This window comes from Giraffa tippelskirchi, chromosome 8 (genome assembly GCF_054371585.1).
Source record: "Giraffa tippelskirchi isolate mGirTip1 chromosome 8, T2T-mGirTip1v1.2.pri, whole genome shotgun sequence".
Taxonomy (NCBI): Eukaryota; Metazoa; Chordata; class Mammalia; order Artiodactyla; family Giraffidae; genus Giraffa; species Giraffa tippelskirchi.
In genome coordinates, this window is record NC_137282.1 from 78,519,948 (window position 1) to 78,532,739 (window position 12,792).

Sequence of the window (12,792 nt, forward strand, 5' to 3'; positions counted from 1 at the left end):
AACATTCTAGGGCTCCCCAAGTAGCTCAAACGGTAAAGAATTTGCCTGCAATGTGGGAGACCTGGGTTCAAACCCTGGGCTGGGAAGATCCCCTGGAGAAGGGCATGGCAACCCACTCCAGTATTCTTGCCTGGAGAATCCCATGGACAGAGGAGCCTGGTGGGCTACAGTCCATGGAGTCACAAAGAGTTGAACACGACTGAGCAACTAACACTATACTACTAACAACATTCTAGAGATACAAGCCAATACAATTAGACAGTTTTTTAAGAGGTATAAATAGTAGGAACAAAAATACACAGTTTGTATAGATATATCTCAGTACATGTAAGCATAAACACATCAATTTAAAAACTATTAGAATTCAGCAAAGTTGGCTACAAAAATCATCCAACAAAACATGACAAATAGCAAATGAAACAACTGACAAAGGATTAATTTCCAAAATATACAAGCAGCTCCTACAACTCAATACCAGAAAAACAAACAACCCAATCAAAAAGTGGGGAAAAGACCTAAACAAACATTTCTCCAAAGAAAACATACAGACGGCTAACAAACACATGAAAAGATGCTCAACATTGCTCATTATTGGAAAAATGCAAATCAAAACTACAATGAGATATCACCTCACACCAGTTAGAATGGCCATCATCAAAAAGTCTACAAACAATAAATGCTGGAGAAGGTGTGGATAAAAGGGAATGCTCTTGCACTTCTGGTGGAAATGTAAATTGATACAACCACTATGGAAGATGGTATGGAGATTCCTTAAAAAACTAGGAATAATACCACCATATATGACCTAGCAACCCCACTCCAAGGCATATACCCTGAGGAAACCAAAACTGAAAATGACACGTGTACCCCAATGCTCACTGCAGCACTATGTACAGTAGCTACAAAGTGGAAGCAACCTAGATGTCCATCGACAGATGAATGGATAAAGCAGCAGTGGTACATATACACAATGGAATATTACTCAGCCATAAAAAGGAACACATTTGAGTCAGCTCTAATGAGGTAAATGAACCCAGAGCCTATTATACAGAGTGAAGTAAGTCAGAAGGAGAAAGATATATACTGTATACTAACGCATATATATGAAATCTAGAAAGATGGTACCAAAAAATTTATTTGCAGGGCAGCAAAGGAGAAACAGATATACAGAACAGACTTATGCAAATGGGGGTTGGGGGGGAGGAGAGGATGAGATGTATGGAGACAGTAAATTACCATATGTAAAATAGATAGCCAATGGGAATTTGCTGTATGTCTCAGGGAACTCAAACAGGGGCTCTGTACCAACCTAGGGAGTGGGACAGAGAGAGGTGAGAGGGAGGTTCAAGAGGGAGGAGAAAAACATATACCTATGGCTGATTCATGCTGAGGTTTGACAGAAAACAACAAAATTTTGTAAAGCAATTATCTTTTAATTTAAAAATAAATAAAAAAGCATAATAACTTGGGCACTAGCCCTATTACAACACCATCAGAAAGCTACTATAATTAAAATAGTCTCCTCTTCCAAAGACAGCCAAACCACTGGAATAAAGACCATGGGCAAGGAAAGAACAGGACATGTGATAGCCCCAAGCTATACACCCCAGCCCGGCACCCTTACCCTCATAATCAACAGGGAAGCTCAGAGGACCAGTTGGATAATGGCCCCTGAAACTTACTAGTTTTTTCACTTTCAAAAATGATCAGCCTGGGATGTCCCTGGTGGTCCAGTGGCTAAGACTCTACGCTCCCAATGCAGGGATCCCGGGTTCAAATGCTGGCAAGGACACTAGACCCCACATATGGCAACTAACAGTTTGTATGATGCAACTAAAGATCCCATGTGCTGTGCAAATAAATAAACTACAATTAAAAAAAAAAAGATTAGCCAATGCCCCACACTGAGGAGAAACTACTGGGAACAGAATCAAAATTGAATAGAAAAAGAACAGAGAAAAAAAAAGAAGGTCCAGACAAAGGCGGGTAGAGGAGCAGAACCAGATCTCAGAAAGCAAGCTGCCATGTTTCTTTAAATTGAAAACAGAAGGAAGTCTAGACAATAAACACAGACAGAAAAGCTATCCTGACCTGCATCTTCCTTTTAAAATAGGGAAAGTAAAATCATATAAAAATGGGTAATAGAAAATAATCTAGGTCAGATCCCATACAAAGTTATCATAAGAAAAGAAAAAGCATTAGGAGCAAATATAATCCCTACAACTAAACAAAGGCACACCAGAAAGACATCCCTAGGGAACCAATGAAAAATATCTCAAAATGAGTTAAAATACATCAGGGAAATGACACAAAACATGAGTGAAAGATATCAACAGAAATTAGAAAAATTCAGAAACTGGTTATTAAGACTTGGGAAAAAATTAATTTCAGAAAAGACCAGAACAATCATTCACAGTGAATAAATATGATGTCTTAAAAGAAACAGAAGATAAAAAGGGTGAAACATTTAAAGGTAAGTAATGAAGAACCCAAGCAGGGACTCCCCTGATGGTCTGCTGGTTAAGACTCTGTGCTTCCAACGCCGGGGGTGCGGGTTTGATCCCTCATCAGGGAACTAAGATCCCACATGCTACTCAGCCAAAAAATAAAAATAGAAATTAAAAAAAAAAAAGAACCCAAGCAAAAGTGACCCAGAAAAAAGTAGCAATCTCCAAAGAAGAAAGCCTAAACAGGGAATAAAACAATTACTAAAACTTTAATTTTCCTGAAATTGAGAATAAAAAAAGATTTGACACTACGTATTGAAAGAACACACCATGTACTTGCAAATACTGATCCAGAATAACCAACACTAAAACATACTGGAGTAATATTACTGGCAAAATGTCAAGGGGAAAAAATCCTGTGGGCTCCAGGCAAAAGGAGGCATTCATGAGAGAGAAAGAAAATCGTGTTATAACCAGACGCTGACAATGATGCTTTATGCCAGAAAGAACATCTTAAGATACTAAAAAAAAAAAATGTGACTCAACCATTTTATCCAAACAAAATGACTTTCAAATAAAAGGCTACAGATAAACTGTCATCAGCATACAAAAACCCAGAGTACACTATTCTCACAAGCCCTTCCAGAAGAATCTAACAAACGAGCAGGACAAACAAGATGACTGGACAGACGACATACGGAATGGTGGTGAGCATTAAGCATGTAGTTACTTGAAGACTTAAGAGTTAAAAGGGAGAGATTAGTGTATATAATGACAATGTTCTTACAAAACAGATACAGCATAACTACAAAAAGCAGAGGCACTGAACTGTACACTTAAGTATGACTGAAATGGTAAATTTTATGTTACGGGTATTTTACCACAATAAAAAAGGAAAACATAAAGTTGCCCACAAGTTTACATTGATACTTGTGATTGAAAATTATTTGATGAATTTAAAACTACAAGGGTTTTCTATCTTCCATCCTAAAGCTACAGCTCTACTTTTCAATATCAAGAATCCTACAATACTCCTCATCAAGGAAAATGATGATGATGAAAGCTTGTTTATCTCCATATTTGGGATGCTTAAAACTAATTTTTCAAGAAAACCTTTGGAGATTGCTTTGGAACAAACTCTATTTTGAAAATTGCTAAATAAAATGTAGAAATTCTCTCTTTTCCTTTATGAACTGTACTAAAAACTGCTCTAGGAAAGGTGAAGTTTCTCTTTATAGAAATATTATTCTAGCTAATAAACAAATAAATGATAGCAATTAAAGTATTTCTATATGTAACCCCATGGTTGCATAAATCACAGGGTCTAAGAACTGAAGAGCAAGGTTGCTTTTCACAAAGAGAGGTATCATGTGCTTCCTGTTGAAAAGGACACACCACCACCTATGAAACAGGTGCCTACATAAACCAGCCGGAATCTGATAGAGCCTCAGATGTAAGAGCCTCAGATGTAAGGCCTAATTCTCGGGAAGTACAGAAGTCAATAAAACACATCAAACTATACACTGTGGATACAATCAGCAAAATCCAAACAAAAGAACAAGGGATCCAATTTCATCAACAAATACTCCACTAAGAAAAAAATTAGAGAGGAAAGAACCTATAGATTGACAGAAACTAAAAAAGACACATAAAACAAAAAATGAAACAGGACAAAATTATTAAAGATGCATGCTGGGTTGGGATAGAGAATACTCTTAGGGGTTAGTTTAGTTGCTCAGTCGTGTCCAACTCTTTGCAACCCCATGGACTGCAGCACGCCAGGCCTCCCTGTCCATCACCAACTCCCGGAGCTCACTCAAACTCATGTCCATCGAGTTGGTCATGCCATCCAACCATCTCATCCTGTCATCCCCTTCTCCTCCTGCCTTCAATCTTTCCCAGCATCACGGTCTTTTTCCAATTAGTCAGTTCTTCCCATCAGGTGGCCAAAGTACTGGAGTTTCAGCTTCAGCATCAGTCCTTCCAATGAATGTTCAGGACTAATTTCCTTTACGATTGACTGGTTTGATCTCCTTGAAGTCCAAGGTACTTTCAAGAGTCTTCTCCAACACCACAGCTCAAAACCATCAATTCTTTGGCTCTGAGCTTTCTTTATAGTCCAACTCTCACATCCATACATTACTGGAAAAACCTATCTTTGACTAGACGGACCTTTGTCAGCGAAGTAATGTCTCTGCTTTTTAATATGCTGTCTAGGTTGGTCATAACTTTCCTTCCAAGGAGTAAGCATCATTTAATTTCATGGCTGCAGTCACCATCTGCAGTGATTTTGGAGCCCAAGAAAATAAAGTCTCTCACTGTTTCCATTGTTGCCCATCTATTTGCCATGAAGTGATGGGACCAGATGACATGATCTTTGTTTTTTGAATGTTGAGTTTTAAGCCAGCTTTTTCACCTTCCTCTTTCATCAAGGGGCTCTTTAGTTACTCTTCACTTTCTGCCATAAGTGTGGTGTCATCTACATATCTGTTATTGATATTTCTCCCAGCAATCTTGAATCCAGCCTGTGCTTCATCCAGCCCGGCATTTCTCATGTTGTACTCGGCATATAAGTTAAATAAAACAGGGTGACAATACACAGCCTTGACGTACTCCTTTCCTAATTTGAAACCAGTCTGTTGTTCCATGTCTAGATCTGTTGCTTCTTGACCTGCATACAGATTTCTAAGGTGGTCTGGTATTCCCATCTCTTGAAGAATTTACCAGTTTGTTGTTATCTACACAAAGGTTTTGGCGTAATTAATAAAGCAAAAGTAGATGTTTTTCTGGAACTCTCTTGCGTTTTCAATGATCCAATGGATGTTGGCAATTTGATCTCTGTTTCTTCTGCCTTTTCTAAAACCAGCTTGAACATATGGAAGTTCACGGGTCACATACTGTGAAGCCTGGCTTGGAGAATTTTGAGCAATACTTTGCTAGTGTGTGAGATGAGTGCAATTGTGTGCCAGTTTTAACATTCTTTGGCATTGCCCTTCTTTGGGATTGGAATGAAAACTGACCTTTACCAAATTTGCTGACAAAACATGGTCCACTGGAGAAGGGAATGGCAAACCACTTCAGTATTCTTACCTTGAGAACCCCATGAACAGTATGAAAAGGCAAAAAGAAAGGACACTGAAAGGTGAACTCCCCAGGTCAGTAGGTGCTCAATATGCTACGGGAGATGAGTGGAGAACTAACTCCAGGAAGAACAAAGAGGCGGAGCCAAAACGAAAACAACGCCCAGTTGTGGATGTGACTGGTGATGGAAGTAAGGTCCAATGCTATAAAGAACAATATTGCATAGGAACCTGGAATGTTAGGTCCATGAATCAAGGTAAATGAGAAGTGGTCAAACAGGAGATGGCAAGAGTGAACATTGACATTTTAGGAATCAGTGAACTAAAATGGACTGGAATGGGCGAATTTAATTCAGATGACCATTACATCTACTATTGTGGGCGAGAATTCCTTAGAAGAAATGGAGTAGCCCTCATAGTCAACAAGAGAATCCAAAATGCAGTACTTGGGTGCAATCTCAAAAATGACAGAATGATCTATGTTCATTTCCAAGGCAAACCATTCAGTATCACAGTAATCCAAGTCTATGCCCAAACCAGTAACGCTGAAGAAGCTGAATGGATCTATGAAGTCCTAGGGGTCAGTTCAGTTCAGTTCAGTCGCTCAGTCATGTCCGACTCTCTGCGACCCCATGAATTGCAGCACGCCAGGCCTCTCTGTCCATCACCAACTCCCGGAGTACACCCAAACCCATGTTCATCGAGTCGGTGATGCCATCCAACCATCTCCTCCTCTGTCGTCCCCTTCTCCTCCCGCCCCCAATCCTACCCAGCATTAGGGTCTTTTCCAATGAGTCAACTCTTCGCATGAGGTGGCCAAAGTATTGGAGTTTCAGCTTCAACATCAGACCTTCCAATGAACACCCAGGATTGATCTCCTTTAGGATGGATTGATTGGATCTCCTTGCAGTCCAAGGGACTCTCAAGAGTCTTCTCCAACACCACAGTTCAAAAGCATCAATTCTGCGGCGCTCAGCTTTCTTCACCGTCCAACTCTCACATCCATACATGACCACTGGAAAAACCATAGCCTTGACTAGACGGACTTTTGTTGGCAAAATAATGTCTCTGCTTTTAAACATGCTATCTAGGTTGGCCATAACCTTCCTTCCAAGGAGTAAGCGTCTTTTAATTTCATGTCTGCAATCACCATCAGCAGTGATTCTGGAGCCCAAAAAAGTAAAGTCTGACACTGTTTCCACTGTTTCCCCATCTATTTCCCATGGAGTGATGGGACCAGATGCCATGATCTTAGTTTTCTGAATGTTGAGCTTTAAGCCAACTTTTTCACTCTCCTCCTTCACCTTCATCAAGAGGCTCTTTAGTTCTTCTTCACTTTCTGCCATAAGGGTGGTGTCATTCGCATATCTGAGGTTATTGATATTTCTCCCGGCAATCTTGATTCCAGCTTGTGTTTCTTCCAGCCCAGCGTTTCTCATGATGTACTCTGCATATAAGTTAAATAAGCAGGGTGACAATATACAGCCTTGACATACTCCTTTTCCTATTTGGAACCAGTCTGTTGTTCCATGTCCAGTTCTAACTGTTGCTTCCTGACCTGCATACAGGTTTCTCAAGAGACAGGTCAGATGGTCTGGTATTCCCATCTCTTTCAGAATTTTCCACAGTTTATTGTGATCCACACAGTCAAACGGGTCAGGGAGGCTGTAATTGGGAGGAAGCCTTGAACAGCTTCTGGAGAGCTGGGAAGGTTCTCTCTTCTGGCTGGGGTGACGGTTGCAAGCACACTGCCTTAAAATAATCCATTAGCCTATATATTTGTTTATGAGGTTTTTCATAGATAATTCAATCATAAAATTAAATGTTTACCTATACATATACTCATACATTACGTAATTCTGTGATTTTTATATTGGTTGCATTTAATCATACCTCCCAGGTGGCACTAGTGGTAAAGAAGCCGCCTGCCAATACAAGAGACATAAGAGACACGGGTTCAACCCCTGCATCAGGAAGATCCCCTGGACGAGGGCATGGCAACCCACTCCACTATTCTTGCCTGGAGAATCCCATGCACAGAGGAGCCTAAAAGGGTACAGTCTATGGGGTCACAAAGAGTTGGACACAACTGAAGCAACTTAGCAAACACCCCAAATTTTTCCAAAATATATATATATATGTACATGAAGTGAAATGAAGTGAAGTCACTCAGTCGTATCTGACTCTTTGTGACCCCATGGACTGTATGTAGCCTACCAGCCTTCTCAGTACATGGAATTTTCCAGGCAAGAATACTGGAGTGGGTTGCCATTTCCTTCTCCAGGGGATCTCCCGACCCAGGAATTGAACCCGGGTCTCCTGCATTGCAGGCAGACACTACTACTGTCTGAGCCACAAGGGAAGCCATATGTGTATATATATCCCCAAACCTAATACCACGGTGATCTCTTTAGTACAATTAGTCTCCCAGATTCCATGCTTGAGCACTGCACCTTACACTTTACTAAATGGTTAAAAAAAAAAAAAACTTACCATATATAGCAACTCCAAACACTGGGGAAAATACATCACAGACACAGGGGCTTAATATCCATAATACATGGACAGTCCTATGAACCTGGTGAACCAATATGTAAAAAGATCAATATCATTTATAAAAATGAATAAAGAACATGAACAGGTAACTCACAGGAAAAGAACACAAATTACCAATAAAGGTTGTAAATAATAATCAACCCTTCAACAATTACAATAATTTGATCATTCTCCTCTATTACCTTGGCAAAGACCAGGATTGATGATACCCTCTACAGCATTAGCTAGCGTGTAGGGAAACCAGCATTCACATTATTTGAAGTGGAAATTAACACAGATCTTAGAAAATTTAACTTTATCTTTTACATTTTCAAGCAAACTCTTTGAGCAAACTCATGTCTGTTAGTTCCTCCCATGGAAATAAAATATAAAAATACGTATGAAAATATGTTTACAATACCGCTTATAACAGTAAATATGAGAATAATCCAAATATCCATTAATGGAAGAAGTTATACATGAAGCCAAAAATGACTAAAAAGAAAGATGTGTGCTTAAAGTTCTCCATAATGTAAGTGCAAAAAGTAAATTGCACACCAGTATATGATGCTAGTGGGACTCATGGCAGGAGTGAATGCCTACATAATTCTAACACTGGGCTGAGGAAGTGTGGATATCAAGTTAACTTTACCATCTGTACCTCTCTCAAGAGTAGCCTGCAAGGTTATAAACATTAATACCCCTAGTTGATGCTATTAAAGACTATGTGACATTTGCACAGAACTTACAAGAGCCAGGGATATCACTCTGGTACCCAGTGGGCTGCGATGAATTAGAAATTACCTTCAGCTTTCAGTCATCTTGTTCTGGATGAAAGTGAAAACGGAACAATGTTATCTGACAGCCTAAGTGTTCATATTTAAGACGGAGGCCATTGAGTTGGGATTAAACTTCGTAAAAGTAAATATCTCACATAGACTTATGAATGGTGGCGTCCACATTCCTGGGCCAAGAGTAGCCGTGCGTGGCAGTCATGGGTCCTTGTCATCATCAGGCTGGACATCATCACTCACTGGTCCTATGTTGCCACTGAATTGCACACGAGCCACTCTTGCTTTCCTTCAGGTGGTGGCCAAATTCAAAGGTTTGTCCTACTGTTCACAAATAATGGGAAAAACTGAGTAGCAGAATGGATCAGAGGTCACAAGCCAATCCTGCTTCATTCGGCAGGACAGGGCTTTCTTGGCCAACTGACATTCGATGATGATGCTTTCTTCTGAGAACATACAGTCAACTTTTTCATCCCCGAAAGATTAACCTATGTAAGTTATACCAAGATATCAGAATAAAGTAGGGATATCCATTTATCACTGTTTTTTGCGCCACCATGAGATCTTCCTGCATGTCCGCTATTCTTGTTTCTTTTAGAGAAAGAAGCCCCATCCCAGTCCCGAAACAAGAAAGGAAAAATTATGGTTGAATGCAATTATGTTTTCAATTACTTCAGTATTAAAAAGCTCAAACACTTACCACATAATGTGAGACTGGGCTACCCCTCCTCTCCAAGCCTGCTCTTCATTAAATGAAGAGAGTTACTGTAGTTTGGGGAGGTCAAAACAAGGTATAAAATCCCTCACTAGGCATAGAGCATGCATTAAGTTTCCTTTCTCCTTTTTGTTACAGCACTGTTCTAGACCAGGTTATTCTAACGAATACTTAGTAATTAAATAACATATGAAGAAGTCAAAATGCAGTAGATTCTTTGCACAACGATCTCTATTTAAGTTTTATTATATTAAAACTCTCTGCCTGATTCTTGGATCCGAAGGCTTTTTAACAAAAGTGGCATAAACCTGTAGACACACTGCACCTTCCACACAGAAAGTCGTCCCTGGAGTTGCATCGATCCTGCTTACAGACAGCTGGAAGCAACAGCCTTCTGTAGAAGAATGAGTTCTAGATGATACCCTCTCCTCTGGAGACACAAACCAATACTGAAGTTGGGGTCACACACATGTAGAGCTGAGGGGCACTCTGCTCTGAAACAAACACTGATGGAAGTACAGGTGAGGCCCTTTCCTCCTTGCTTGAGAATATAGATGCTGCTGCGGAAGTCAAGAATACCTCAGAAACATCCAGTACCTCACTTCTAAACTCTTTTCAGGAGAAAAACAGTAAATGTTCACCTAAAAAGAAATTCAAGGACATGGTGTAAGTTTCAAGTATCCATTTTATGGAAAGAAACAATAAATTAATACTTTCTATACTTAATCACCACCAATAGTATCATTTGGAGGTAAAAGGTTATTTTAATGGACAGAAAAATCTGACTTTTTTCGTGAATTAAAATGGGAATTGGTAAACCATTGCTCATGGCCAGCTGCCTGTTTTTGTAAATGAAGTTTTACTGGACTACAGCCTCACCCATTTATCTGTACTGTCTACGGTAACTTTCACTCAAACAGAGTTGAGTAGCTGCAACACTGTACATGGCTCACAAAGCCTCAAATATCAATATTTACTATCTGAACCAATAAGAAAAAGTTTGCCAACCCCTTTGTAGAAATCTTGCCACACTACACTAAGGCTAAGTAAACTTCATCAGAAAGAACACTAAGACCACAAAAATCAGAATACAAAAATACAAATAATATGCTTGCTCTGATTCAGGCACTTTCAAGATCATAGTTTATTTATTACTTGAGATAAAAAGATAGTATACATATTAGGGAATCCCTTAAAACTTAACTCTAGAGTTATACACCATCTAGTACTTTTGCATTGAATGTTAACCAAAAAAAATCTCTAAACACCTGAAAGCCCCACTAGTAACATGAACTATGGTAATAAAAAATTTGACATTTAATTTGTTCAATATATAGTATTTACATTATGAAACCAATGGTGATCCAATAAACAGTGATAAAGAAATAGTAAAAATAAACTTTAAAAAGCAAAGGTTTATATTCTTAGAATGTGCTAAGTATCATAATTGTATATAAAAATTAAAACATAGCAGAGCTTTCTGTTACAAAATTCTTAATCATCTGAGTTGTAGTCATTACTTGCTAACGATTTACATGCAACATCTGCTAGTACTGACATTTGATTGTTTTCCCCCAAGAAAGTGTGAGTAGATATTTAAGAGCAGACATTAATTCACCTGTGGACAGAAAAAGATAAAACTGTACTCAAGATTAGTACTGGTCACAAGCCTCTTCTCTATAGAAATGATAAAAACAGTAAGACCAAAAAAAAAAAAAAAAATCCAAAAAGGAGATGCATAGGCAAAGAGTACCATGAATGGCACAGCTCAAAAAATGTTGGGACCAATTAAGACATACATCTTTTCTCTCCTTAATGATGAGAGGTCTATTTCGCCACCAAATTATGACTGTAGCAAGTAAGGGGCACCAGGTGTACAACCAATTAAATCCTGCAAAATACTAAGATGGGCAGGGGTGGCCAGAAGAAGGAACAATTTATATATACTTCAAACTATATACAGCATAACTGGAATGCAGCTCATCCCAAACTGGCTGTGTGAAACAACTGGACCTTTATGACTTAATAGTTAAAATTATAACAAGTGTAATAATACAATAGATTTACATGGGAAGCAAAATCAAGGGGCACTTTATATTATTTACTGTGTATTTCAATTTAAAAATAATTTGCTAAGTATACATCTCAACTGAGGTCTATGTATAAAATGTCCCAATAGATACAGATATTTACCTTTGGTGAGTTAAAGGCCATTTTGTGACTTCTGTCTGAATTGCAGGCAGAACATTAGATGGACACGCACATACGGGAAAACTCAGCCTGAGGTAATCCAAAAGATGTGCAGGCGAGGAGACTGGTGGGACCTTGAAAGTCAAAGCACACCAGAAACCCGAAACGGGGAACAAGGATGGCAACAAGGAATGGAATGCCAATATGGCAGTAAAACTTTTTTCAAAACAGAAAGAGGAAGGCCTCTCGTACCAGCAGAATCCTGCATACATACACAAAAGAAAAAGCCACCCACCATTTCATGAAACAAAAGCCAATTACAGTGTGGGAAGTACAAACTGCAGAAAACCAGAAGTCCATAGAAGAAAAACGACTGGTTCCCGTGAGAGAAAGGGGGACGCGTGGTTCGGGGCAGGGTCACTTGGTGAAGGCCGCCACCACCGCCCACAGCACCTCGTTGGTCCCAGCCTTCAGACACTCCACCTCAGGGTCCAAGTCCAGGAGCTGCCGCACCCGCTTGGTGGCTACATCGTACTGCTCGTCCAGCAGGGGCGCGAACGCGTTCTCCAGGACGTCCGAGGCGTGGGCCAGGTAGATGAGGGCCAGCAGGCGCTTGTCCATGCGGTGAGGGTCGTTCACCCACTTGTCGAGAACGGCTTCCTGCACCTTCTTGATGAGGCGCTGCTTAATGTTGTTGTTGGTGAGAGGATGTGTCGTCATGTCAAAGAGGAGGAAGTTCTGTTTCTCTGTTGTCAGTACACCCTTTTCTACCAGGTTTTTAGCTAATCGTTCCCGCACGTTTCTTAACTGATAATGCAATTTTAATGGATTCCATGTCTCACCTAAACAAAAGATTCCAGAAGTTAGAAAGGATAGGTATTAGCTGCTAATTTTATTAAATTCTGTATTATTTAAATGAACAGTAACATCTGACATTTTTTCCTCCAGAGAAACAGAAGAAAATCCAGTTGTTTTCTTTCCAACTAAACCACGAACCCCTTGAGGGCCAAGGCCTTTGGTTTCTAAGCACCTGG

The 12,792-nt window shown here is 39.6% G+C and overlaps 1 protein-coding gene across 12 annotated transcripts in view; it reads right to left on the reverse strand.

Annotated features, from left to right (window-relative positions):
- The window catches only part of GOLPH3 (golgi phosphoprotein 3), a 72,298-nt gene that overhangs the window by 14,049 nt on the left and 45,457 nt on the right, over positions 1–12,792 (reverse strand). For 4 of the 12 annotated variants that reach the window (XR_014062503.1, XR_014062507.1, XR_014062509.1 and 1 more), the window contains exons 4-8: positions 11,762–12,600; positions 9,894–10,209; positions 8,997–9,177; positions 8,812–8,889; positions 8,021–8,105 (exon numbers count right to left, since the gene is read on the reverse strand). Coding sequence is in view for 2 of the 12 variants with exons in the window: in XM_081521415.1 (XP_081377541.1) it covers positions 12,176–12,600 (425 nt within the window). In the remaining 10 variants the exon portion in view is untranslated. Of the gene's footprint in view, positions 1–8,020; positions 8,106–8,811; positions 8,890–8,996; positions 10,210–10,688; positions 12,601–12,792 lie in introns of those variants that run through there. The other 8 variants (XR_014062501.1, XR_014062500.1, XR_014062502.1 and 5 more) reach the window with 4 other exon arrangements.